This window comes from Coenobita brevimanus, chromosome 69 (assembly GCF_032717465.1).
Source record: "Coenobita brevimanus isolate Jiangsu-jjx chromosome 69, ASM3271746v2, whole genome shotgun sequence".
NCBI classification, from domain to species: Eukaryota; Metazoa; Arthropoda; class Malacostraca; order Decapoda; family Coenobitidae; genus Coenobita; species Coenobita brevimanus.
The window spans coordinates 29,429,650-29,456,786 of record NC_137022.1 but is presented as its reverse complement, the minus strand read 5'-3'; the positions used below and the strand labels follow the sequence as shown (position 1 = coordinate 29,456,786).

Sequence of the window (27,137 nt, the reverse complement as noted above, 5' to 3'; positions counted from 1 at the left end):
TTATTCGTCCTCGTCCGTCTCTGGCATGGCGAGGGTGGCGGCGAACTGCACGGGGTCTGTCTGGGTCTGCACATCCACCAGAGTCACCCGTCGAAGCTCCAGGATCCCGTTGTCATTGCCGTCCAGCTGAAGGCTCCCTCGCTTCCAGTGCCGCCAGCGCTTGGAACTCTTCTTCTTGCTCTTCACGTTTACCAGCTTCATGGCCTCCTCCAGCGGGTTCTCGCCAATCTCCTCTATCAGCTTCTCGCCCAGGAGCCCCTCGCGTTCCGTGCCCACCTTGTTCAGCTGGCGAAGGCGGTTGCGGTGCTGGATGTAGATGTGGAAAATGAGGAAGATGATGGCGCTGAGCAGGCTGGCCACGGTCATCATGCGGAACGTCTTGCGGTCGCCCAGGTGGTGATACATATACCCACCCACCAGACACCCCGCACCTTTACCTGTTAATGAGGACAGGTGAGAAGCTAGAGGAGGTTAAGTTAGGTTGGGTTAGATTTGGTTTACTTACGTTATGCATCCCACCCACCTGATTACCCCACATTTTTACCTGTCGCAAAATAGGTCCCACCACTTCACACGGAGGTCATGAGTTTGATTTCAGTTCTTTCCAGTTTTATTCTTGTTAACACTGCAATAGAGAACTTAGGCACGATTTTTATTTTCACTGCTCTGGTAAAGTATTATCCATTTGTTTAGAAATTCGTAACTCTGACCCCTTTCGCGTTCCCTATATGCGTTACAGTATTTGTTTTAGTGTAAACATAAACCAGCTGTAGATTGTGCTAAGTAGAAATTCCCACGACCCTATCTGCCCAGCCATCCACACCCACCACCCTATCTATACCCATCCATCCACACCCACTACCCTATCTATACCCATCCATCCACACCCACGACCCTATCTATACCCATCCATCCACACCCACGACCCTATCTACCCAGCCATCCACACCCACGACCCTATCTATACCCAACCATCCACACCCACCACCCTATCTACCCAACCATCCACACCCACCACCCTGTCTATACCCAACCATCCACACCCACTGCCCTATCTACCCAACCATCCACACCCACGACCCTATCTACCCAGCCATCCACACCCACGACCCTATCTTCCCATCCATCCACACCCACCACCCTATCTACCCAGCCATCCACACCCACCACCCTATCTACCCAGCCATCCACACCCACCACCCTATCTACCCACCCATTCACACCCAAGACCCTATCTATCCATCCATGCACACACCCCAGATGCTAAGTACACATTCCCACGACGACCCTATCCACACGGCCATCCACACCCCGTTCCATACACGTACCGACGCCGTAGTAGAGGGTCCCTGAGAGCGCCTGAAGGGAGACTACGTTCTTGGTGGTTGAGAGCTCCGATGCGTAAGTCATTCCAGCCGACAGCATCAGTCCGATAGTGACCCCTTCCAGCGCCTCGAAATATAGGGCGCTGACTGGATCCTGGATGCTGGCATATCCTGGAAGGGAGGAGGGAGAGAGGCAGAGGTGAATTGGAGGTAACTGAGAGGGATAGAAGTAATGTGGAGGCAATTGAGACTTGATGTGGAGGTAACTGAGAGAGATAGAAGTGATGTGGAGGTAACTGAGAGAGATAGAAGTGTGGAGGTAACTGAGAGAGATAGAAGTGATGTGGAAGTAACTGAGAGAGATAGAAGTGTGGAGGTAACTGAGAGAGATGGAAGTGATGTGGAAGTAACTGAGAGAGAAAGGTGATGTGGAGGTAACTGAGAGAGATGGAAGTGATGTGGAGGTAACTGAGAGAGATAGAAGTGTGGAGGTAACTGAGAGAGATAGAAGTGATGTGGCGGTAACTGAGAGAGAGAGAGACAGAGGTGATGTGGAGGTAACTGAGAGAGACAGAGGTAATATGGAGGTAATTGAATGAGAGACAAAAGATGCAGGTAATTCAGCTATGAAGATAAGGAATAAAATAACAGACAATAACAAGACAAAGAACGGAAATAATAACCGTGATTTAGATGCTGATGTATAGATACTTTGTGCTTGAGACTGATGATAAAGGTGATTGCAGAGACTGATGTGTTGATTGTAGTGTGTGTGTGTGTGTGTGTGTGTGTGTGTGTGTGTGTGTAAATCCAACTCATGTACATCACTCACCAGCAAATCTACACGCGTACATGAGAACCGCTGCTACAGTAACACCAATATGTCTGAATATGTTTGTTTGTTGGTTTGTGTATGTGTGTGTGCGTATTTGTGTGTGTGCGTGTGTAAATCCAGCTCATGTACACCACTCACCGGCAAATCTACACGCGTACATGAGGAACCCTGCAGCAATAACTCCAATGTGTCCAAATTTGTTGACGATGGGGGACATGAAGACCAGGAAGGGCAGTGCGCAGGCCGCCCCCATGGTCACGGTCAGCCCCATGAGTGACCTGGACGCCCCTAGGTCACCGAGGAACCAGAATAGGAACGCCTCCAGGAACCCGTAGAAGGCACCTGAAGGGGGAGATTAGATTAGTTTTTTATTACACTCCATTTTTTTTTTTTTGAGGGAGAGTGTTTGTGTGCTTGGATGTATGTGTGTTAGTGTGTGTGTGTTTTTTTTAGGAGGAGCGGCTTGTTTGTTTGTCTGTCTGTCTATCTATCTTTCTATCTATCTGTTTGTTTGTCTATCTCTCTGTCTTTGTCTGTCTGTCTATCTATCCATCCATCTGTTTGTTTGTCTGTCTGTCTTTCTGTCTTTGTCTGTCTGTCTACCTGTCTATCTGCTGTTCTTACTATTTCTATCTGTCTCTCTGTCTGTCTATCTATCTGTCTCTATGTTTCTAATCAGCTGCCATATTTTGATCTGTATATTTATGCATCCATCAAAATTCTATCTGTCTATCTATCATTGTATCTATCTGTGTCTATTTCTGTACCTGTGTATGTATTTATCTTTGACCATCCAACCATCTATCCATCCATCTGTCACTCTATATCTCTATCTATCCACCCACCCACCCACCTATCCATCCACTCACCTGATAGCGTCATGGCAATAAACAACATGATGACCTCCGGATTATGCAGCAATATACATATATTCTTGATGACCTGCTCACAAGGCGTCTTAAACTTGAGGTCAACAGAGAGTGCCACCAACCCTGCCAACCCCTGCAGCCCCACGAACAGGTAGAAGGCCGGTCTGGGGGGCAGGTGAGATAATTAGCGCAGGTAGGTAGGTTGGGGCTAATTAGGACAGGTGAGATAATTAGTCCAGGTAGATAGGTTGGGGTTAATTAGGGCAGGTGAGATGATTAGTCCAGGTAGATAGGTTGGGGCTAATTAGGACAGGTATAAGGTATGTGACCTAAATTAAAATGGAAGGTATGGGTCAGTCAGAACACGTACAGAGCTTGACTAGGACAGGTAAGGAATATGAGGCTGACCAGGTAGAAAGTATGGAGGTTAATTGGTACAGGTAAGGTCAACAGGTAAACAGAGGGCTAATTAGACAGGTAAGAAGGTACAGAGGTAGAGTGGAGGCTAATTGGAATAGGTAACAAGGTACGGGTGTTGAATTTGGCTCTCTGTTATCTTGTTTTTGTTTTTTCTTGGAACAGTTTTGCTGGCTCCTGGCCTTTGGTTCCTTCTTTCGTGCATTAAAAAGGAAAAAAAAAAGGTAGAGGTGGTTACACTCCATTCCCTTTAACCTGGCCAAGATTTTCGTCCTTTTGCACTCTATTTCACGTAGCTCAGTGGCGGAAGAAGACAATACTACAGCTCTACAACCTTTCCATAGCACTTCTTCGTGACTAGTAGTATATTCTGGTGTTAATCTATTCTTACAACTCGGCATTCAAGAGGGAGAGATGGCAGTTCGAGGCCAAGTTAGAGCAAAAGGAGTATAGTACAACTTGTTTAAAAAATAATATTGCCGAGCGAGGGAGAGTGGAGCAGCGCGCATCCCCTCTCCCTAAACACGAGTTTTTCCCCAAGGATAGGAAGAACAAGCAGAAAAATGAATGAACAAAAGAATAAATGATTGATTGAATGGATGGATGAGTGAGTGGATGGATGGATGGATGGATGAATAGATAAACGGATGGCTGAATGGATGTGTATATGGATAGATGAATGAATGAATGAATGGATAGATAGATGGACGAATCAATGAGTGCATGGATGGAGGGATGGAGGGAAGAATGATTGAGTGAATGAATGGAAGGCTGGATAGATGGAAGGATAAGTGAATGAACGAATGAGTGAATGGCTGGAAGGATGGATAGATGGAGGGATAAATGAATGAATGAATAAATAAGTAAAGACAGTAAGAAATAAGTTAAAAAAAAGTAAAACAATAAAATAAGCCACATACCTATAATCCGGAGTCCTCTTGTCAAAGCTCATGGTGTCTATAAGCCACCCCGAGAAGGGCGTGAACACCATGCACCCTATGTACCCCCACACCCTGTACAGGCACGAAGGAGAAGAGTCGATTACACTGGGAGATAGATAGATAGATGAATAGATAGGTAGGTAGGTAGGTAGGTAGGTACATAGGTAGGTAGATAGAAGGGCGTGAACACCTTGCACCCTATGTACCCCCACACTCTGTACAGGCAAGAAGGAGAAGAGTCGATTACACTGGGAGATAGATAGATAGATGAATAGATAGTTAGGTAGGTAGGTAGATTGATTGATAGATAGGTAGATAGAAGGGCGTGAACACCTTGCACCCTATGTACCCCCACACTCTGTATAGGCAAGAAGAAGAGTCGATTACACTTAGAGAGAGAGAGAAAGAGAGAGAGAGAGAGAGAGTTCCGACCATTACGATTTGTGTAAGTTGCATATGGCTGTGTGGTAGTAGTACTAGTAGTAGTAATAGTGGAAATAGAAGAAGTAGTTGTAGCTGGGGACACTTATATAACCAGGCAGTCGAGGGGCCTGGTTATGTCGATGCCACCACATGAAGGCGTCCCTCTCGGCCACCATGGCGTCGCGGTGAAGGGGTTAAGACGGTAACTGGAGAGAGTAGTTACCTTTAAGACGGTAAATAGGGAAAGTAGTTACCTTTAGGACGGTAATCATAGAATAGTTACCTTTAAAACAGTAATTATAGAGTAGTAACCTTTAAGACTAATTAGAGAGTAGTTACCTTAAGAACAGTAATTAGAGATCAGCTGCCTTAAAGAGGGTAATTGTAGTTACCTTAAAGTCGATAATTAGAGAGAGTAGTCACCTTTAAGACGGTAATTAGAGAGTAGTTACCTTTGAAGGCCGTAGTCCCCGCCGTGTTTCTTGAGGAGGGAGAGCGTAGCGCCTTCGAAGAGGGAGGAGGCGGCGTTGAGGGCACCGTTGAGAATACTACGAGCGAAGAGGTAGGTCCAGAAACTAAGGTTCTCAGCCCCGATGATATTCACCTGAGGAAAATCGTAGGCATGTTAATAATTTCTTAAGATGAGGAAGAAAATCATATTATTTCTTAAGATCAGGAAGAAAATCATAAATCATCTTAATAATTTCTTAAGATGAGGAAGAAAATCATATTATTTCTTAAGATGAGGAAGAAAATCATAGGATCTTAATAATTTTCTTACAAGGAAGGTGAGGTGTCCAAGGCAGTGCATTTGGCTTTACTGTTGACTCTGCTTGTGAAATATTTGCTATACTCTGTTCACCTTAAGTTGGCCCAGTTTTTCGTTGTTCTGGGGCCTTTTTTCACGTAGCACTGTGGAGGAAAAAAGCAATACTACGTCTCTACATCGTTTCCACAGCTCTTCTTCGTGACTCGCATCATATTCTAGTGTTATTCTTTTGTTGCAACTCAGGAGTTTAGATGAAGAGATGGTAATTTTAGTCCAAGGAAGAGTAAAAAGAGTGAAGGTATATGAGTAAAGATGAAACGAAGATAGCACACACACACACACACACACACACACACACACACACACACACACACACACACACACACACACACACACACACACGGAATTTTCAACACTACAAACTCAAGAACACATTTACGATTTTCTTTGACACACACACACACACACACACACACACACACACACACACAGTACCTGATGGGGTTCGCAGAGGCCAGGTACTCTCACGTCACATCCACTCCTCCACCAGGCGTCCGTGTCGGCCTCCGCTACGCTGCCATTTACGGTTCGGTTGAGTCCGGAGGTGTTATAGTCCACGAGGATCTCCGGTAGTAGGTCCTCGGCGCCCTTGGAGAGTCGGACTAAGGGCACCTCGTCGGGGCAGAAGAGAGGGTGGTGTGTGGTGACGGCCATGAGGGAGAAATTTTTGCTTTTCAAGATTCGCGTGATGTTGACTGTGGCCATTGGTTCCGCTGACCCGATGTTGACCTGGGGTGAGATGCAGCACGGATTAGGATGACCTGGGATGCACGGCAGGGATTATGATGCAACATGCTAATTAGGAGGGACTGGATTGCACGGCAGGTATTACGATGCAACATGCTAATTAGGATGACCTGGGTTGCACGACAGGGATTACAATGCAACATGCTGAATAGGATGACCTGGGTTGCACGGCAGGTATTACGATGCAACACAGTAATTTTGAGGGACTGGGTTGCACGACAGGTATGAGGATGCAACACAGATTGGGAGAAAATGGATTACACTGCAGGAATGAGGATGCAACACATGGATTAGGAAGAAATGAAACGTACTTCAAGAATTAGTATGCAACACAAATTACGAGGAACAGGATTGCACTACAGCTGTTAGGATGCAACACACAGATTGGGACGAGTTAACATGCAACTCAAACACACGAAATCAGAATGCAACACACACACACGAAAGTTGAGACTCTTGTTTTAATAATGTATTTTATATATTTATTTTTTTGTCATCGCTGTAACCCTCTTCTGCCCATATCACTGGACAGATATATGCGTGCTGGCGTGCGTTTGTGTGTGTATGTATGTGAGTATGTGTGTGTATATGAGTGTGTATATTATGTATGTGGGTGTGTGTGTATATAAGTGAGTGTGTATATGTAGATGAGTATGAGTGTGTATATGTATGTGAGTATGTGAGAGTGTGTGTGTGTGTGTGTGTGTGTGTGTGTGTGTGTGTGTGTGTAATTCACCGGGTCGGTCAGGATCACTTGATGGTCGTGATCGTCAGCTTTTACCCTCCCGGAAGGGAGCTGAGAGCTCATATAGTCCGATCTAAGGGCAAGGCTGTGACCTTCACACACGCACACACCCGTCCCCTTGCTCAAGGGGGACAGTAACCATCCACTTCGTCAGTGAAACTTTTCGCAACCTGAGCGAGGCGCGAACTCCCGTCCACCAGTTGGCAAGCGAGAACGTTACCACTGCACCAGCGAGCGGTGTGTGTGTGTGTGTGTGTGTGTGTGTGTGTATGTGTGTGTGTGCGTGCGTGCGTGTGTGTGTGTGTGTGTGTGTGTGTGTGTGTGTGTGTGTGTGTGTGTGTGTGTGTGTGTTTGTATATATGTATGTGAGTGTGTGTATATGTATGTGAGTGTGTGTATGTAATGAACATGTGTATATGTGTATATGCATGTACGTATGAATCAGTATATGTATTTATGCTTGCGTGCGTGAGACGATACTAGCCTAAAATAAACTAAAGCTTCAGAGACACAGGAAAACCGACCTTGTTAATCCCGTCCATAGAGGTCTGGTACTCGTCGTGAATATCGCAGCCCGTCTGGTTGGTGATTACGATGAATTGCAGGTATTCGGCGTCTACGTGGTGACCTGTTTCGGCTTTCGGGAGCACTTCGGCTAGTTTGTTGATCTCTGCAAGCCAGCGGTAGTAGCAGGCGTTAGTGCGGTGCGTTATTCGTTATGCGTTAGTTATTTGGGATGCGTTAGGTGTGTTATTTGTTATTCGTTAGGTGTTTGTTATTCGTTATTCGTTAGTTATTCGTTATTTTTAGCGTTTGTCAGTATTATTCGTATCATTCTCAGTTTTTCACTTACACTTTCATTACCTACTCATATTTCTTCACATGCCTACCCATTCAAGTATGCTATATATTCTCTCTCTCTCTCTCTCTCTCTCTCTCTCTCTCTCTCTCTTATGTATCTATCTGCCTATTTATTTATCTATCCACTCCGACCCATACATTTTTCCACTTACCTCTTAACTCTCTCTCTCTCTCTCACCTACCTGCCTTCGTGGGATGCTCCGACTCATGATGGTCAGTGATGAGAGTGAGAGCAAATCCAGCCGGTATGGGAACGGGTGGTATGACGAGCAGCAGCAGGGAGAGCATACCAGACACCGCCACCATACCAGAGAAGAACAGCTGTGTGGTGGAAGCGGTGTGGTGAGTGTGGTGGCGAGGAAGTGCTAGTAAGAGGCAGTGAGTGAGGGCGGTGACTGTGGTGTGGTGGTGGTGAGTGAGGTGGATGTGAGAGTGGGGTGGTGTGCTGGTGCGAGTGAGGGTGGTGAGTGATGGTGATTGTGGTGTGGTAGTGAGTGGTGGTGATTGTGGTGTGGTGGTGAGTGAGGTGGTGTATGGTGACAGTGGAGTGGTGTGGTGATGAGTGGCGGTGGCAATGAGGATGGTGGTAGTGGTTAGGATGAGGATAGTGATGGTGTAATGACATGAATGACGCTTACATCAGTACTTATGATCATGACCTTATTCCATCATCATCATCATCATCATCAGTAACAGCCTCAAAAATAAAAGACAAGTGGGTGAGTAAAGTCCCTAACACCTTTTTCTAAGTGATTTATTTTGCATATTTCACGTTATTGTCCTCTTCTGTGTTACATAGACTCTTCCAATATCGCCATACTCTGCGTAAATAGCGTACATAACATTAACCAGCAGTATCCAAAAATAAATCGGTCAGGAAGAGGTGTTAGGGAGAGAAAGCAGGTCTTTAGCCCTGATCGCACGCCTTCTCACACTTACCTTGAAGTTGCCCAGTTTATCAGCGAAGGCCCCTGCTATCGGCGGCCCCATGATGGCCACCAAGGGCGTGATAGCAAGCAGCACGCCCGCCTTGTCAGCCCCGAAGCCCAGGGACTGCAGGTGCACCGCCAGGTAGGGGTACAGCGTGGTGTTGGCTGGGGAGGTGGGACAGAGAGGGAAGAGTTGGATTATTGTCGTCTTTTTCGTTTTCATTTCCGTTTATGAAGACATCAGTATGCATGCGTCGGCCTTGGTCCCCTAATGGCCGCTCCTCATGCTGCTCGATCTCTGGTAGCCTCCCTACTCAGTCCCTTATCCCTGAGGGACACTCCACCCCGGGTCTTTTTCGGTCTGCCTCTCGCCACCCTGCCCCCAACGTTCACACTCCTCACTTTCTGCACTCAGTTGTCATCCCCCACCCTCTCCACATGCCCAGACCGTCTCAGTCTACCCCTCACAACACCAATACACTCCAGTCCCATTCGTACTCTCAACTCTTCCATCGTAAACCTAGTCTCCCCAGGCCTCGCATTGAAGGACGCACTGCACATGCACCTAATCACTATCATTTCTGTATGTTTGAGCCTGCGAATATCCTCTTCCATTACTGCCCAGGTCTCACTACCATACAGCATTACACTCCAAACACATGCCGCATACAAAGATCCCTTAGCACGGAGGGAGAGGCAACAGCTCCCTGAACCTCTTCCAACCACTCTCCACCCTAGCCACAGCCCCACCTCGTCCCCCAAATACCAAAACTCTTCCACACACTCAAGAGACGCACCAGCAAGATCAGTCCTTTCACGCCTGACAACCTCCACATGCTCTCCTCGACACACCACACACGTGAAATCAGCATTATCTCGCAGCCTTCCTCTGATACCACTACATTATAGGGAAGATAATAAGACGGCGGTATGAACTATGGAAAAATATTGGGATGAGAGTAAAAAAAAATATAAAGTGATGATTTTGGAAACCTCAGAAATTATACAGTTAATAGGAAAGCAGTGTTTATATATTTATTGATTTATTCTATTTTTTATTTTTAGGGATTACATTAAAGGATAATACTAAGGGAATTGGTTATGGTTATATCTAAATCCCCCCAGAGCTGAATAAATCCCTCCACAGCTGAATAAATCCCCCAAGAGCTGAGTAAATCCTCCCAGAGGTAAATAAATCCCCCAGAGCTGAATAAATCTCCCCAGAGCTGAATAAATCCCCCCAGAGCTGAATAAATCCCCCAGAGCTGGATAAATTCCCCCAGAGCTGAATTAATCTCTCCAGAGCTGAATAAATCCCTCCAGAGCTGAATAAATCCCCCCAGAGCTGAATAAATCCCCCAGAGCTGAATAAATCCCCCAGAGCTGAATAAATCCCTCCAGAGCTGAATAAATCCTCATAAAGCTGAATAAATCCCTCCAGAGCTGAATAAATCCCTCCAGAGCTGAATAAATCCCTCCAGAGCTGAATAAATCCCTCCACAGCTGAATAAAATCGACCGAAGGTAAAAAGAATAAAGAAAAGACCCAAATTACACACCCACGATTCTGAATGCATAATCTATCTATCTATTGCCAGACGCCTCAGTCCCGTTTGGGGTGGCCACAAACAAATCGCCTCCAAGTCGCCCTGTCCCCCGCCATTTCACTCCCCTGCTCCCAAGTCACACCCCCCTCTCTCATATACCTCTCCACCCCATCCCTCCATCTCATCCTCGGCCTCCCCCTCCCTCTTTCCCCCTCCACCTCACTCATAAATAAAGTGGACAAAAGTAAAATAAACAAAGGTCAGTAAATAATAAATACACAAGTAAACAAATATATAAACAAGTCAATAAACAATCAGGTAAATAAAGCTGAATATTGTCCCTTAATTTCCTCGATAAAAAAGTTAATAAAGTTAGTATTGAATATTATCACAAATCTAAGTGTCTTTGTAGTTTGTCCCTCCTCAGTAACGACTACCACGACACTAACCACGCCTCTCCAGCTCCTATAGCCCACTTCTCAAATTCATACCTTCAAACGCCTCTTCCTTAGCTATTTATTTTGCTTATGAAATCGTAACGTTTTCTTCTGTGCTGTTTATGTTGTTTTAATATTGACATACAAAAAGATATTGAGGTTTAAACTTCACAATAAATCAAAATAAATAAATAAGAATAGTTTTGAATTAATCGCTACGGAAGAGATGTTAAGGAATAATATAGGCACTTAAAATATGATCTGTACTAACGTGAATAGTAAAACAAGCTGAATAAAAGGTGTGTGTGTGTGTGTGTGTGTGTGTGCTGTAACATGTATAGACAGGCGTACAGACACATACGCACACATTCAAATTCCAGTAAGGCTTATTGAACCACTGTTTTCAGTTTTACATGGCTTAAAATTGTCATCTCCTCATCTTGAATCCTAAGTGTATCAATAGATGAACACTAGAATACGATGCTGGTCACGAAGAAGAGGGGTGGAGAGGATGTAGAGCCGTAGCAATGTCTTTTTGTGCCACTGAGCTACTTGAAATAAGTTGCAAAAGGATGAAAATCTTAACAAGTGAACGTAAAACGGGTATAATAACTATCAAGGAACTTCAGAGACTCTACTCTTGTGAAATTGTATGGCTAATGCATCGTAAATATTGCTAAAATCTCTATTTGTGTTAAGTAAGCCACGCAAATCAAGAGGGCAATGTTGACAATGTTGCGGTAGGTGACAGGTGAACTGTATTGGCGGAAATATTAGTGTTGTCTTAGTTTATTGTACCTCTCTACTCCCTAATCATCGAAATATTATCGTAATCCCTTCAATTTATCGTAAAGTTTTAGTAAAGTACAATTAATGGCGTGAAAAGGAGTGATTTACAAAGTGTCGCCCATCCCTGCGCAGTAGGTTTGTCCGTTGTCTTTTTCGAACGTTCTAGAAGTCGGTTTGAGTTCCCACAGAAATATTTAAAAAAACGAGCCTTATCCTCAAAGTCATAGTTAAGTGAAGTATCAGATATTCAACACATTAAATGATATTGAATTTGGTTTAAAGAAGATGCTGTAATCATCAGAGCATTCAGAGATTTTAATAGTTTTAATTTTGGAAAGCGGCAACTGAAATGTGACGACGTGCCAGGTAACATCGGCGTGAACCATTGGAGAGAGGTTGACAGTGACGGAAGGGTGTCCGCGCTAACTTTCCAATACATTTCGCCACAGACACGTAAGTTCGGGTGCTTTTGTAGCTGTAATTGCATGGGTTGATATATTTGTAACTCTGATCATGTGTGTCAATGTACCTGTGCGTATAAAGTTAGTTAAGGAGGTTATATTAGCGTGTTTGGTTGAAGGTGAGGAGGCGTCTGTTTTGAAAGCCTGCTCCCGCCGCGTAACTCACCCGTGTTGTGATGCGCGACAAAAACTCGCACTCGATCTTATTTTTACAGCTTTCGTGGCTTCTGTTGATACTTGTGCCAATAGAATCGCTTGCACTGTAATATTTATGCAGCTGCAACGCTTGTGCTGTGGCAGTGGTGCAACTACAACGCTTTTGCTGCTGTTGTTGTTATCCCTGTACCTTAACGCATGTCCATTGATATTTGCTGTGCTGTAACGCAAGTATTCTGATGTTTTACTAACTATAATGCTTCAGCTTTGATATTAATGCAACAATAATCGCGAGTATTGCAACAGCGTGCAACTATTATCGCTTGTGCAGTGATACTGATGCAATAGTAATCGTGTGTATTGCAATAACGTGCAACTTATCGCCTGTGCAGATATAAAAGCAACAGTAATAGCGTGTAATGCAATAGCAAGCAATCATTATCCCATGTGCTGTGATACCTATGCAACTATCATGTATTGCAGTAGCGTACAAAAATTATTGCTTGTGCAGATACTTATGCAACAGATAATCGCGTGTATTGCAGTAACGTGCAACTTATCGCTTGTGCTGTGATACTTGTGCAACAATAATCGTGTATTGCAATAACTTGTGTAATGGTTGTTGCTTGTGCTGTGGTATTTTTGGAACAATAATCGTGTGTATTGCAATAACGTCATTGATTATCGCCTCTTGTGACACTTGCAACAGTAATCGCGTGTTTTGCAATAACGTGTGCAACTACTATCACTGTGATGTGATGGGCAATAATATATACTCTCATGTGTTGATAGTGGATTGCAACAGAGGATGATGATAGTGATAGTGATGATGGGTGATGATTGACTGATTGATTGATGATGATGTGCAAGTGGTTATTATCAGTAAACATTGCCAGTAAAAGACATGATAATAGATGAAAGATTTTCCCGATGTTTATATTCTTATTCGTGGTTATTTAGCTGCCCAGTTAGGCTATATTTCTTAGTCTTGCAAGATATAAACAGTAATTTAGTTCTGTAAGATTTAAACAGTTTCTTGTAATATCCAAGTCTTGCAAGATACAAACATTTCATAAACATTTCCTTGTGTTTTTAGTGATGCTGTGAATGGATAGCTTATTAGATGTACAATACTTTTATTTTGTAGTCTAACTTGGCCCAGATTTTCGTCCTTTTGCAGCTTTTCACGTAATTGGCTGAAAAAGATAATGCTACTGCCCAACATACTTTCCATACCACATCTTTGTGACTAGCCTCATAATCTAGTGTCATTCTGTGCTTACAGCTCAGCATTTAAGGTGGAGAGATGGGAATTTTAGGCCAGGTTAGAGTAAAAGGAATGTAGTGAATTCTTTACCTTTGAATACTTAACATTCACCCATAATGTTTGATAAAAAATGGATAAACTGTAGGTTAGGTTTAGTTTGCATATTTGTGATTGTTAAACAGTAATGTTATTATAATTCTTTAACATTTCAATATTCTACAGTGCAGACAGAAAACAATAATCCTTTACGATGTGTATTGAGTAAAAATTCCCAGCTCTACTTATTTTATGTTATGTATCTTTTTCCATTTAAAGATATCTTGTATTGCATTCAAAATTTTCCCATGATATTTTTTAAAATTCAGAATTCATAACTCTTACTTTCTCATATATATATATATATATATATATATATATATATATATATATATATATATATATATATATATATATATATATATATATGAGAAAGTAAGAGTTATGAATTCTGAATTTTAAAAAATATCATGGGAAAATTTTGAATGCAATACAAGATATCTTTAAATGGAAAAAGATACATAACATAAAATAAGTAGAGCTGATAAATATCCTGTATTCAGGTATTCCCTCATGATATTTTTTAATTCAGATTTCTTACTGGTAGCTCTTTTTTTTATATTGTATATTTTTTCCGTTTAAGAAAATAATGTCCTACACCATTCAGATATTCCGCCATTATTTCTTAGCTCTTTATATATATATTTTTTTCCGTAAAAAAAATATTAATATCCTACACCGCATTCACATATTCCACTGATTTTTAATTCAGAATGCTTGAGTATTATTATTTTTTTTACTGGTATTTCTTCATCCACTTAATATCCTGTATTAAAATCAGATATTCCCCTGCGATATTATTGATTCTGAATTGTAAAGTATTATTTTCTGTATATTTCTTGTTTCCGTTTTAAAATATCATGTAGTGCATTTATTTTTTGTATATATACTTTTTCTGTTTTAAAATATCTTGTAGTGCAGTCTGATACCCCTCCATGATATTTTATGATTCAGAATTCTTGGCTCTTATTTTTGTACCGTATATTCCTTTTTCCGCTTAAATTTATCCTGTAGTGCAGTCAGGTATTACACCTTGATAATTTTTCATTCAGAATTTTTAACGTGTGGACTCTAAAGGTTGTCACAGTGCATCTTTCCTTTCAGAATTATTTACCCATGATAGTGTATTTTATTTATCTTAAAATTTCGCCCTGATGAACACACGTTTTCCATTAACATCCATCATTTCCATTAACTTAGCATTGTAGCCAACACATATATAGTTTTTGAGTGCCTACTGGTATTTTTTATTATTATTGTTTACTGTTAATCATTTTTACAGAAGAACAGAGGAAGGAAAAAGAAATAAAAGCATCCACCTTTCTTTGCCAAGACGCTTCTCCTGCAGTTAAAATAATCTTATAAATTAATTCAAGAAGCATAAAGTTTTGGGTATATTATTTTTAGCAAAGTTTGATTGTAACCATTATCAGTGCTTACAAATCATGACTTGTAGCCTGATCAGCACAAACATTAAACATTCACTCATCATCATACAACACGAGAAATTTAATCAACCTACTCGCTGCACTTTTTAGTTAGGGTTCTCAAGACTACTACTACTACTACTACTGCTATTAATAATAATAATAATTTATTAAACCACTACCACTGCTACCTACAGATTTACTACTACTACTACTACTAAATACTCATACAAGCATTGCAGGTGTCGTTGGTAACAAATTATTATTATTATTATTATTAATACCAGTATTATTATTTTTATGCCATGTATAGGTTGCAATTAAGATTTGTGTTATTTGCAGATGCTGTGGCGGTAGTGTGACGGTCCTAGCAATAGTGTGACGGTCCTAGCGGTGCTGTGACGGTCCTAGCAATACTGTGACGGTCCCTGAGCAGAATTGCAGGAACAAGGTCTGAAGGTTGGGGATGACGAAAGACGGTGAGCACAGACACCATGTTTCATTTGTACACATGTAGCACATTTATTACACTTATTACACGATTATTACACCTTTATTGTTTTGAAAGAGGCACCGAGACGTAGAATTAACGCTTTATTATAATTGTTGTTATTACCGTTATTATTATTATTATTTTATAATTATTATTGTATTTTTTACTGCTGCTACTGCCAGGGAATTTGCTGCAGGTTATTTATTTTTTTATTTATTGTCATTTTTGTTTTTCCACGTCTCCACGAACATTTTAGTCACCTGTATAGACCACAGTGGCTTGATTTGTCCCTTGTATGTTAAATGGAATGCTTGTGAGTTAAGTGGCCATGTTAGCTTAATATATCGATTTAAGGCACTAGTTGGTTTGTTGTCATCTTGAAAAAACAACAAACGACAAAAAAACATTACCATAACTTGAATACTGTGTCGTGGTTGCGTGAGGTAGGAATGAGTCTCCTTGGTTACTGGTCAGATCAACCCCTCGCAGTCTTGCTACACTATTAATTGAACTGATCCGGGTAGGAGGCAGAAGGGAACGTTTTTTTCGACGAGGTAATGTGAACAGGGACGAACATTTGTGATTTCTGTATGTGTGTCAGTCCATTTTAGATCCACGAAGAGATAAGGCCATTTAGGAGAGAGTGGATTGTGAGGTAGACATGATGGAATAAGAGCGGAGAACGTTTATATAAGAGCTTAACGTTTATGTAAGTTGAGAATGTTTATATAAGAGCCGAACGTTTATATAAGTTGAGAACGTTTATATAAGAGCAGGGAACGTTTATATAAAAGCTGAGAACGTGTATATGAGCTGGGAACGTTTATACGAGCTGGGAACATGAAACAGCTGAGACCATTTGTGAAAGAACATTTGTATAAGAGTTGAGAACGTTTGTAAAAGAGAATGTTTTTTTTATGAGCTGAGAACGTTTTTATAAGAGCTGAGAACTTTTATATAAGAGCTTTGAATGTATATATATATGCTAAGAACGTTTGTAGAAGAGCTGAGAACGTTTATATAAGCTGAGAACGTTTGTAAGTTGTAATGAAGGGGGGTGGGGGGTTGTGGATGACTTGCCCTTCCTAACATCAGCAACAGGAGAGAGAGAGAGAGAGAGAATTATCTAACCTAAATTACCCGGTAACCTAGACTAACGAGACCTGAGAGAGAGAGAGAGAGAGAGAGAGAGAGAGAGAATTATCTAACCTAATCTAACGGGTGACCAGACCTAACCAGATCTATCCACCTGCTCCCCCACCAGACCGTCCTCCACCTATTCACATGCTCCTCCACTTATCCACATGCTCCACCATATCATTCTCCATTCATCCACATGCTCCACCATATCATTCTCCATTCATCCACATTCTCCCCCCATCCACCTACTCCCTATCATCCCCCATCCACATAATTCTCCCCCACATTATTTTTCCACCCATCCACACGCTCCTTCACCACCAAGACATAAATCTCCACCTTGCTCCACTATATCATTCTCCATTCATCCACATTCTCCACCCATCCACATACTCCCTATCATCCCCCATCCACTTAGTTCTCCACATCATTTTCCACCCATCCACACGCTCCTCCACCACAAAGACTATCTCCACCTTGCTCCACACGCCCCACCACCTCCACCATGCCACGCCCCACTGGCCTGTACCCGCATCACCTTCCAACAACTGGCTTAACGAGGTCACACTACGCTTCGCCTCCTCGTTAGTAGGTACCGTTGTTAGTCTCAGGGGTGGTTAGGTATTATTTGCTGGGGTGTTGGGGTGGTGATGTGATGTTGGTGTGATGTGGTGTTGTATTTGTATGGTGTTGTGGGATGTGATGTGTTCATGATGTGGTATGGTGTTGTGATGTTGGTGTTGTGATGTAGTGATGGTTTTGTATTGATGTGATGTGGTGTGGTAAGGCTATATAGTGTGATGTGGTGTTACGTATTGATGTTAATGTATTGGTGATGTGGTGTCATGTGGTGATGTTATGGAGTGATGCCAGTGTTTTATTGGTGATGTAGTGTGGTGTGGTGAGGCTATATGGTGTGATGTGGTGATGTTATGTAGTGATGTTAGTGTTGTATGGTGATGTGGTGTGATGTTATTAATGGGGAGGGGATGTCCCGGATTTTGGAAGAGAGGACACACACACACACACACACACACACACACACACACACACACACACACACACACACACACACACACACACACACACACACACACACACACACACACCAGCATCCAGGAAGAGTCAATAAAATAGTAACGTGTATTGATGACGTGATGGACGACACACACACACACACACACACACACACACACACACACACACACACACACACACACACACACACACACACACACACACACACACACACACACACACACACACTGCCACTCCACGCCAGCATGCCATATTGACTCTAAACATCGCTTCATTACACATAGATATTAAGCTGTTGAGAGAGAGAGAGAGAGAGAGAATTGAAGTTAAGAGTAATGTATTGCTTGTGGAGGGAGACTAATTCAAGGTGTAGGCTTTACACATATAGGTGTGTGTGTGTGTAAGTGATCTGCCTCCTCTTTGTGCATTACGTATGTGTGTGTGTATGTGTGTGTGTGTGTGTGTGTGTGTGTGTGTGTGTGTGTGTGTATGTGTGTGTTGCAGTGACTGTGTTTGGGAATAAAAAATAGCTTAGTCATGAACCCCCACAGGGTGCGAATAACACAGCTAATGGATGTTACCTGAACCCTTCCATCTGAGGACGCAATTTATATTTGTCTTGCCATTAGTCGAAGTTATTTACACTAGACAAACATAGTAAAGGGAGTAAAGTAAAGCTAGGTCTAATCCCTCCAGTTCTAGAAATAGCTTCCTAGGTAAAATCATCCTAGTAAGAAAATCACACTCTCGAAGTCACCCCTCACAGGAAGAGGCGTGTGGCAGTAGATAAATATAAATGCGGCAATAGATAGATATAAGTTGGATGTCATTTTAGTTAGGCTGGAGTTAGTGTATATTTTAAAGGATAATTTTGTGTGTTTGGCTGTGATTAAAAGTTGTAAATTGGTAGTGACAGACAAGTTGGGATTTAATTTAGATCTCGCTCCCTCACTGCCATGAGTTTTATCTATTTATCTATCTATCTATCCGTCTGTCTGTATCTATCTGTTTATGTCCCACGGGTCTGTCTGTCTATCTATGTGTACCTGTCCTTTCTGCCTATTTATCTATGTGCAGTATGTCATTATCTTTATTATTATTATTATTATTATTGTTATTATAATAAAGGGTATTTTAAGTACTGGGGCTCCTATGACTCAGCTAAAAAAAGTCGCTATGGTGAGTCGCTTGTGGTCACATCTGGGATTATGGCACTTGGCGATAGATAGAGGAGACGGATAGATAGACTGGCAGATAGGTAGATTGAGGAGATAGATAGATTGGCAGATAGACGTAGATAAGATAGATAGGCAGATGGATAAGAGAGTTGGGCAGATAAGAGAGACGGATTTATAGATGGATAGATGGACAGTTAGGTGTAATTGTATTGAAGGGAACAGTGTGGGTGTATAGCAGCTAAAGGTTTAAAATATATATACAAACAGACAAGTGTAGATAGACAAATGTGCTGACCTAAACCATGCTGTAGTGGGAAATAGGGTTGGAATGATTGATGATGATGTGGAGGAAGAAGAGGAGGATGACGATGACAGTGGTGATGATGATGATGATGAGGATGAGGAGGAGGAGGGATACGATGATGATGATGAGGAGGAGGAGGGATACGATGGTGATGATGATGATGATGAGGAGGAGGGATACGATGATGATGATGATGATGATGATGAGGAGGAGGAGGAGGATTACGATGACATTGATGGTGGTGATGATGATGATTAGGACCATGACGGTGACTAAGATTATGATGATGATGATGATAAGGAGAATGAAGATTACGATGACAGTGATGGTGATGATGAAGAGGAGGAGGAGGAGGATTACGATGACGATGACGGTGTGATGATGATGAAGAGGAGGACGATGATGATGATGATATACTCTTGCCTAGCCTAACACAAGGATAGGGTTAATATGAAACCTGCCTAGCCTGGCCAAGCATCTGAGTGCCATCCCTCTATCGTGAACTGAGGAAGCTGTCTATCGTCTTGTTAGTCATGCTGCTTGTTCACTTGCTCTGCTGTGTCCAACCCCCCATCTCTCTTTCTCTCTCTCTCTCTCTCTCTCTCTCTCTCTCTCTCTCACACACACACACACACACACACACACACACACACACACACACACACACACACACACACACACACACACACACACACACACACACACACACACACACACACACGCTGAAAGAGGTGAAATATTAGACAACCAAGTCTCTCTCAGCTTGGGAATATTACCCAGCAGAGGAAAGTGAGTAAAAGAGGTGAAATATAACGCTAACTTTTTTCTCCCACTGTACCTACGTCATAGCTTCAGTTGTTGCCATGGTTACGCCTGTGATCTTGCTGTGGAGAGGGGGGGAAGGGGAGAGGCGAGGGGTGGGAGAGGGGAAGGAGGGAGGATGGGAGAAGGGAAGGGGAAGGGTGGGAGAGTGAAAGGGGAGAGGGAGAAGGGTGGGAGAGGGGAGGGGAAAGGTGGTAGAGGGGAGGGGAAAGGTGGTGGAGGGGAGGGGAAAGGTGGGAGAGGGGAAGGGTGGGAGAGGGGCAGGGGGGGGGTTCACTCAGTTCTACAAAGGTTACAGTTCAGCAATATGTAAGGAGACTATCACGTGTGTAGCCTGCGTGTGTGTGTAGCAATTGGGTCACTCATTTTAGATGCTGTACCTCATGTAATTGCGTGTGTGTGTGTGTGTGTGTGTGTGTGTGTGTGTGTGATGGGGCAGTGTATGTATTTGCATGTCCCTGTATCCTGTATGTATGTCTGCGAGTGTATACCCAGTGTGTGTGTGTGTGTGTGTGTGTGTGTGTGTGTGTGTGTGTGTGTGCAAGGAAGAACAAACAATAAGCGCCGTTACATTTCAGCCGTCAGCGGATGTACTTCATTACTTATATCATGTGTACGATTGTGCTAGTATAAATCCACACGGCCTCTATCTTGCAGCTCTGTCTATCCGTCTATCTATCTAGCTTTAGCTTTCTCTATCTATATATATTTAGCTACATTATTCCATCATTCTGACTATTCATTTTCTCTCTCTCTCTCTCTCTCTCTCTCTCTCTCTCTCTCTCTGTATGTATATTTACCTGCCTTCCTACTTACCTTCAAATCATCCAACCTTCCTACTCGCCTACCTACTTACCTACCTAGCTACCTACCTACCTACCTGTTCTAACCTTACCACCTCCAAAAGACTTCATGTACCGGTAATTAAAACTAAGAGGTCATGTAGTGAATTACCAAATCATTTCGTCTTCATTAGTTCCTTATTTAATAGCGAGAAGGTAAATGAGCTTCAGTTGCTATATTATGTAAATGAGTTAGTGGGTGAGAGAGTGAGAGAAAGTGAGAGAGTGAATGAGACAGAAACCAGTGAGAAAGTGAGTGAGAAAGAAACAAAGGAGAAAGTGAGTGAGTGAGAGTGTGGTGTAGGCAGGTACAGTTAGTAGGTAAGGAGGTGGGTTGGTAGGTAGGAAGGGAGGTAGATAGGTAGGGAAGTAGGGAGGTAGGTGGGTAAGTAGGCAGATAAGTAGATAGGTGAGTAGGAAGGGGGAGATGTAGGTAAGTAGATGGGTAGGTAGGTAGATAGGGGTGGCCCACATCTACACTCCTTCTCATAACAGTTAGATTAGATTGACTCGTCCGGTGTCCAACGCTACAATTATCCTCTCGCTTTATGTGACCACCCATACCTTCACTTCACTTCACTTCACTTCACTTCACTTGTCCTTACCTTGCATCACTTTATCGTACTGTACCTTGCTTCATTTCACCTCTTCACATCACATGACTTCGCCTCACATCACTTCTCTTCACCACTTCACTTTGCCATACCTTGCATCACTTCACTTCACTATACCTTGCTTCATCTCACTTCACTTCTCAGTTTATGTACGTCACTTCACTTCGGCCTGCTTCTCTTTACTCTGCCTTGCGTCTCCTCATTCCACCTCATCTCCTTTAGCTACTCTTATTTTATTCATTTCCCAGTTCACCTTACCTCATGTCATTTACCTTTGGGTCATATCATACTCATCTCTTTTTATCCTGAACTTAGCTCATCTCATCTCAGATTTACATCATATCACTTACCATTTCACCATCATTTTACAACGGGTAGAGGAAACGCGCAGTATTTTTTATTTTATTTTCGAGTTGGTGGGCATACAGTTGATACCTTACTTGAGAGTTTTGATCCCACCCCCACACCCACCTCCTGTGTTCAACGAGCTTTGTTATTCATTGTTGTGGTATTGTTTTTCATTCCGTGGTACCTGCAGCTTTATGAAGGTCTCTGTAATTTTCGTTTATCATTACATTGGCATTTGTGGTTTCCTTCTTGCCACCACCAGGAGAGCTCAGACGATTTTATTCAACTGAGAGGAACGGCATCGGTGGGAGGGTTTAGCAGCTGAGAGTGTGTGTCGTGACCTGTCGCACCCACCCACCTACCCATCCATCCATCCATCCGTCCATCCACCCACTTCCCTGCTGTCCCCTTATGTGCTTCCTTGTTGAGCCTTTGCTAGGGTAGTGTCACTCTTCATGTTGCCCTCTTCTTTCTTTCCTTCCACAGTTTTTCATATTGTGCTTCATACTGTGGCGTTAGAAAGCTTGTGTTTTGATTGGGCATAATTAATTCATCTCTAATTCCCACCAGAATGATGTGGTGAGGTAGGAACATCATCATTTCATTTCCTACTTCCACTGTAGTGATGTGGTGAGGTAGGAACATCATCATTTCATCTCTTACTTCCACTATAGTGATGTGGTGAGGTAGGAACATCATCATTTCATCTCTTACTTCCACTATAGTGATGTGGTGAGGTAGGAACATCATTTCACAACTGACACCTTTTCTAAGTGATTTATTTTCTCTGTCACCCCTTACCAGGCTATACCGGTACCTAAAGCCTTCCAATATCGCCATACTCCACATCAGTAACGTACAAAACGATATCAACCAGTCACACCCAAAAATAAATCGCTAAGGAAAAGGTGCTAAGGAGTTTCCATACCAACTGGAGTAAGGGCCTTGGTCTTCTTCTCCTCCATCCAATCATCCTACAGTTTTCTAAGTATTTCACCTTCTTTCTCCTTCTTCCTGTTCCCTCAACCTCAGCACACATTCTTCCTGATTCTATTATTTGCCTACTTATCCCTCCATGACTCACTGTATGTCGTGCAAGGAGGCTCCCTAACACCTCTTCCTTGGCGATTTATTGGGCTGGTTCATAGCCTTGTGTATGTTATTTATGCAGAGAATGGCGATGGTGGAGTGATTTATATAACAGAATTGGCCAGTGTAATAAGCATAATAAATCGCTTAGGAAACAGTGTTAGGGAGGTTCCGTAACCGACGAGAATACGGGCCCAAAGTACCGGTAGTTTGTTCTCTAGCCAGCCTGCCAGAGAGAGAGAGAGAGAGAGAGAGAGAGAGAGAATATGTGTATACCAAAGAATTTTAATTACCACAGACGGAGAGATGGCAGTTTTAGGCCAAGTTAGAGTAAAAAGAGTATAGCATCTTATTCTAGTGTTAATACAAAACAGCATTCAAGATGGAAAGATGACAGATTTAGGCCTGGTTAGAGTAAAAGGAGTATAATAGTTTATTGATTACCTTAGCGTATGTAAATCACCAACTTAACCATGTACTTCTTCACACAGTACACAGTGCCATCACCGGAATATATCAAGTAGGGCTATACTCAGTCATATATCGGTGCCTGTACTCACGCAGACACGAGACCAACACCTAAACTCCATATATTCACGCTAACGAGACCAACTACACGAGACCAGCACCTAAACTCCATATATTCACGCTAACGAGACCAACTACACGAGACCAGCACCTAAACTCTATATATTCACGCTAACGAGACCAACTACACGAGACTAGCACCTAGAGTCTACATATATTTACGCTAACGAGACCAAAGCCTGTATCCTATAATTCTACGTGTCTACCCCACGCCTGCCGTACCCCTTTACTCACCTGCGTAGAGCATGAAGAAGAGGAACTTAAGTGGCATCAGGTCAGAGGAGAGCAGATTCACTTTGATGTCCTTGAGTAGCTTTTCCCACATGGCGCCGGTGAGGTTGAGTTGAGTTAGGTTGGTGAGTCAGGTGTAGTGAGATGAGGTGAGGTTGGGCAAGGTTGGATTTGGTTTGGGTGAATTAGGATTGGGTTGGTTTTGGTTGGGTTGGGTTGGATTAGATATGGTTAGGTTGGATTGGGTTTGGCTTGGTTAGGTTGGGTTGGCTTAGGTTTGGACACGTTAGGTTAGATTAGAGATGGTTAGATTGGGTAAGGATGGATTGAATTAAGTTTTGTTGATTAAATTTGGTTAACGTAGGTTAGGTTGGGTCGTGATAAGTTAGATTACAGACACCTGATGCCTGGTACGTTATATGTTAGACTGGCTTGGTTAGGACTGAGTTAGGGACAGGATAGCTTAGGGTTAGGTTGGTTTAGATTGGGTTATGGTGGGCTAGGTAAAGTTATATTCGGTTCAGTTAGGTTAGGAGTTAGGAAAGCTTAGGTATTAGGTGACGTTGATGTATTGTGTAGGTCCAGCCTTTAAGTTTCCCCTCACTCTCGCTCTTCTCCCCTCAGCTCTACGCGGCTCACTCACTCTCCACTGGTCACCCAACTCTCCTAGCACTTTCAGCCTACTAAGATTTCTAGCAGTAGGCCTATGAGATTTTCTAGAGAAGGCGTATGGCACCGCAGTATCTCAGGTTAATTAGAGGTGCAGGCCAGTTTTCTTTTTCTTTTTTGTTTTTTTTCACAGCTTCTCTCTGGCTTTCAAAACACACCAACTTAGTGCGGAAACATTCACTTAAACGCTGACGACACTGGCTCAGGGGCTGTTTGTCCTTGTTTGTCCTTGTTTTCACGGTTGTTTGCTCTTGTTTTCAGGCTTGTTTGTTTTCACGTTTGTTTCCAGGCGTGTTTGTCCTTGCTTCAGGCTTGTTTGTCTTTGTTTTCAGGCTTATTTTGGCGTGTTTTCAATTTTTTTTCGGTCTGTTTCAAGGGTCTGTTTTCTGATTAATAGGACTTTTTTTTTTTTTTAGCCGAATTTTCAGTTTTCAAAATTGGCTTGGAATATATTGAGTTTTCAGTTTGGTTTTCAAGATGGTTCTCTCTCTCTATTTTTTTTTTCTTAGGCTATCGAACGGATTAAACGATTAAGTCTATATATTACTTCCTTTTTTGTTTAGCGAACTTTACTGGAGTTATGTACAATGTCCTCCTCGAGTGTGTATAAGGTCCTCCTCGAGTTTGTATATGGCCCTCCTCGAGTTTGTATAAGGTCTTCCTCGAGTATGTATAAGGTCCTTCTCGAGTGTGTGTAAGGTCCTGTTCGAGTGTGTATAAGGTCCTGTTCGAGTGTGTATAAGGTCCTCCTCGAGTGTGTATTAGGTTTGGCACTGTGCAATGTATATAAAAACGTCAAGTTAGAGTGGAAGAAGTAACGATGGCACTGTGCAAGGGGCGACGGTGTGGGTTGGTATGCACAGTCCTGGCTTTGGTGTATACGGTGACTCTGTTTATGTATAGTGTATCCGAGAACTGGTATTAATGTTTGGTATTTACGGTGACTCAAGATTAGGTATGGTATATCCGTGAGTTGGTATTAACGTCGTGGTATAGCCGCTGACCAAGATTGTGTAGGGTGTGGTATTATTATTATTATTGTTATTATTATTATTATTAATTGTGGCTAAGTTTTAAGTCATCGAGTCAGTATAGCGTTCCTTTGAATGAGTCGAGCCCACAAGTTTCTCAAGATGATATTAAGGAAATCCTCAACTGAAGGAGTAACTTGACTGAAGGACTAACTTGACTGAAGGACTAATTTCTGGCGAGTGTTAAGGAAGTCTGTCTAACTTTATCACTTTTCCAACCACGTTTAAGTTACTCAGGTTCGTGTACAATATCCCTAATTTTTTAAAATAGTTTCTTCGAGTTGGGTGACGGATTTTTATTATTTATTTAGCTTTCTGGTTAATTTTCAAGAACTAGGCTGAATAAAGCACTGATTTTTTTTCCCCAAGGTTAATATAATGGAGTTTTTCAATATAAGGTTTTTCCAGTTGATCATTAACACACCACAGCTAATACCACTACACCGGCCCTGAATGAGACAGCCCTGCCATGTATTCAGTATGGGCGGTGTGTATTAGTGCCGAAGCTGTGACATGTGAGGCTGAGTTAGTATATAAGAAGATTAGGTTTCAGGTGTTTGAACCCTCTTAAGCACTTTCTGAGCTTAAAATCCTTGCGTTGGCTGAAGGAGGTGTTTTATGTCCTCTCTTTGACGGAAGGAACTGCTTTAGGTTTTCTGACCACCTAAAAGACAACCACAGCCTTAAAGCCACCTTGAGTAGATATTTAAGGTGGAAGGGATAGACTCAGGGTAATTTTAAGATGTTGAACTGAGACACCTTTCTTCTTTTTTTGTTCTTTTTTTGACAAGGTTTTAAGATCCTCGAAAAAATCCTTGCGTTAGCCCTGGTCCTCGAGGTGGTTCAGCCTTGAAGTTTCTCCAGTATTTGAAGGGTTTTGGTCACTTCTCAGGTAATCCCAGTCACTACACCACCTCCTTAGACGAAATGTAAGGTCTTCGAGTTGGAGTAGGCCCTCCCCGGGTCCTCCTGTCCTCCTCGAGTTTGTAGAAGGTCCCCCTTGAGTAACAGGCCTTTGAGTAGGTATATAAGGTCCTCCTCGAGTTTGTCCAGGGAGTTTGTATAAAGTTGTCCTGGAGTTCGTATAAGGTCCTCCGAGTGTGTATAAGGTCCTCCTCGAGTTTGTATAAGGCTATAAGGCCCTCCTCGAGTTTGTATAAGGAGTTAGTATAAGGTCCTCCTAGTTTGTATAAGGTCCTCCTCGAGTTTGTATAAGGAGTTAGTATAAGGTCCTCCTCGAGTGTGTATAAGGACCTCCTCGAGTTTGTATAAGGAGTTAGTGTAAGGTCCTCCTCGAGTTTGTAAAAGGTCCTCCTCGACTTTGTGCAAGTTCCTCCTCGAATCACTGGTCCTCGAATAGGTATATAAGATCCTCTTCGTGCTTGATATCAATTGGTTTGCAGAGGACGACGACGTGGACTGTGCGCGAGGCGACGCTGTGTACCAGCAGATGGTAACTGGTTGAGTGAACAAGGGTGTGTGTGTGTGTGTGTGTGTGTGTGTGTGTGTGTAGATGAGTGGCACCTGTGTGGGCAGTGTCTCTCTCCATCATCCCCTTCCACCCCCAACCCCCACTTCCTCACCCTCCTCACTCACTCACTCACTCACTCAATGCTACCCGCCATCTCACTTCCCTTTTCTCTCTCACTC

The 27,137-nt window shown here is 42.7% G+C and overlaps 1 protein-coding gene across 1 annotated transcript; it reads right to left on the bottom strand.

Moving 5' to 3' along the window:
• Positions 1 to 23,881, bottom strand: LOC145406104 (major facilitator superfamily domain-containing protein 6-like). Its single transcript, XM_080277302.1, has 11 exons — positions 23,791 to 23,881; positions 8,932 to 9,086; positions 8,175 to 8,313; positions 7,656 to 7,801; positions 6,075 to 6,368; positions 5,263 to 5,414; positions 4,367 to 4,459; positions 3,030 to 3,193; positions 2,299 to 2,502; positions 1,329 to 1,496; positions 1 to 437 (listed from the first exon to the last, which is right to left on the bottom strand). Exons 1-11 carry the CDS (start codon positions 23,879 to 23,881, stop codon positions 1 to 3), a joined length of 2,043 nt encoding a protein of 680 aa, XP_080133428.1.
• Between the last annotated feature and the right edge of the window lie 3,256 nt (positions 23,882 to 27,137).